This window comes from Aplysia californica, unplaced genomic scaffold (assembly GCF_000002075.1).
Source record: "Aplysia californica isolate F4 #8 unplaced genomic scaffold, AplCal3.0 scaffold00558, whole genome shotgun sequence".
Classification (NCBI taxonomy): Eukaryota; Metazoa; Mollusca; class Gastropoda; order Aplysiida; family Aplysiidae; genus Aplysia; species Aplysia californica.
In genome coordinates, this window is record NW_004797828.1 from 35,530 (window position 1) to 37,823 (window position 2,294).

At 47.0% G+C, this 2,294-nt stretch overlaps 1 protein-coding gene across 1 annotated transcript in view; it reads right to left on the reverse strand.

The window, feature by feature from the left end:
* The window catches only part of LOC118478427 (chitinase-like protein PB1E7.04c), a 7,545-nt gene that overhangs the window by 3,505 nt on the left and 1,746 nt on the right, over window positions 1-2,294 (reverse strand). Inside the window, exons 3-5 of the mRNA XM_035972019.1 lie at window positions 2,094-2,286; window positions 862-1,385; window positions 30-271 (exon numbers count right to left, since the gene is read on the reverse strand). Coding sequence (XP_035827912.1) covers window positions 30-271; window positions 862-1,385; window positions 2,094-2,286 — 959 coding nt within the window. The remainder of the gene's footprint in view (window positions 1-29; window positions 272-861; window positions 1,386-2,093; window positions 2,287-2,294) is intronic.

The following is a 2,294-nucleotide window of genomic DNA, read 5'->3' on the forward strand; positions in this document are numbered from 1 at the left end:
TCTGATGCTGCTGATGCTGCTGATGCTACTGACGCTGCTGATGCTGATGATTACGCTGTTGATGCTAATGATGACACTCCAGATGCTGATGAAGCTGATGCTGATGCTGACAATGCTTCTGACGATGTTGCTGCTGTCGCTGACAATGCTAATGCAGACGCTGACGATGATAATGCTGGTGACGCTGAGGATGACGCTGACGCTAATGATGCTGCTGATGACAGTGATGATGATACTGCTGACTCTGTGGATGCTGCTGATGCTACTGGTTCTGACATTGATAATGGTGATGCTGATGCTGATGATGCTGCTGTCGATGATGCTGCTGATGCTGCTGATGCTGCTGATGCTGCTGATGCTGCTGATGCTGCTGACGATGCTGATACTGATGATTACGCTGTTGATGCTAATGATGACGCTCCTGATGCTGATGAAGGTGATGCTGATGCTGACGATGCTTCTGACGATGTTGCTGCTGTCACTGACGATGCTAATGCAGACGCTGACGATGATAATGCTGGTGACGCTGATGATGACGCTGACGCTAATGATGCTGCTGATGACAGTGATGATGATACTGCTGACTCTGTGGATGCTGCTGATGCTACTGGTTCTGACATTGATAATGGTGATGCTGATGCTGATGATGCTGCTGTCGATGATGCTGCTGATGCTGATAATGCTCGTGATGCTGCTAATGCTGCTGATACTGCTGACGCTGCTGACGCTGCTGACGCTGCTGATGCTGATGATTACGCTGTTGATGCTGATGATGACGCTGCTGATGCTGAAGAAACTGATGCTGATGCTGACGATGCTGCTGACGAGGTTTCTGCTGTTGCTGACAATACTAATACAGACGCTGACGATGATAATGGTGGTGACGCTGATGACGCTGATGATGACGCTGATGATGACGCTGATGATGACCCTGACGCTAATAATGCTGCTGAAGACACTGATAATAATGCTTCTGATGCTGATGATGCCGATGCTGATGAAGCTAATGCTGAAACGGCTTTTGCAATGCTGATGCTGCTGATGCTGATGCTGCTTATGCGGATGCTGCTAATGTGGAGGCTGCTGTTGCCGCTGACGTTAATGATGCTGATGATGACGCTGATGATGCTGATGATGACGCTTATGATGCTGATACTGAAGCTTCTGAAGCTTATTTGATACTGATGCTGCTGAGGCTGATGCTGCTGACATCCGATGCTGATGTTGCTGACTCTGATGATGCTGATGATGACTCTGATAATAATGCTTCTGATGCGGATGATGCTGATGATGATGCTGATGAAGCTAATGCTGATACTGCTGATGCGATAGTGATGCTGCTGGTGCTGATGCTGCTGATGCAGATGCTGCTGATGCCGCTGATGCTGATGATCCTAATGATCCTAATGATGCTGATGCTGATGATGCTGCTGATACTGCAGAAACTGATGCTGATGCTAATGTTACTGATGATGATGCTGAGGATGATGCTGATGCTGTTGATGCTGATGCTGATGGTGATGCTGTTTATGCTGGTGCTGCTGATGCTGATGCTGATGTAACTGATGCTGATAATGCTGATGATGCTGATGATGCTGATGCTTATAACGCTCATGATGCTGCTGATTCCTATGCAGATGATGCTGATGATGCTGTTGATGATGCTGATGTAACTGATGCTGATGATGTTGATAATGTTGCTGATTTTAATGCTAATTATATTGATGCTGCTGATGCTGTTGATGCTGATAATACTCGTGATGCTGCTGATGCTGTTGATGCTGATAATACTCGTGATGCTGCTGATGCTGCTAATGACGCTGACGCTGTTGACGCCGCTGATGGTGATGATTACGCTGCTGATGCTGATTATGACCTTGCTGATATTAATGATGCTGATGCTAAAGCTAATGATGCTGATGCTGACGATGCTGCTGACGATGCTGCTGCTACGATGCTAATGCAGACGCTGACGATGATAATGCTGGTGACACTGATGACAGTGATGATGACGCTGACGTTGATGATGCTGATGATGACGCTGAAGATGATACTGCTGACACTGATGATGCTGATGATGACGCTTAAAATGCTGATGCTGATGCTTCCGAAGCATATGCGATGCTGATGCTGCTGAGGCTGATGCTGCTGACACTGATGCTGATGTTGCTGATGCTGCTGGCATTTACAATGCTGAAGATGACGCTGATGATGCTGATGCTGCTGAGGCTGATGAAACTAATGCTGATGATGCTGATGACAATGTTGCTGCTGTCACTGATGATGCTAATTCA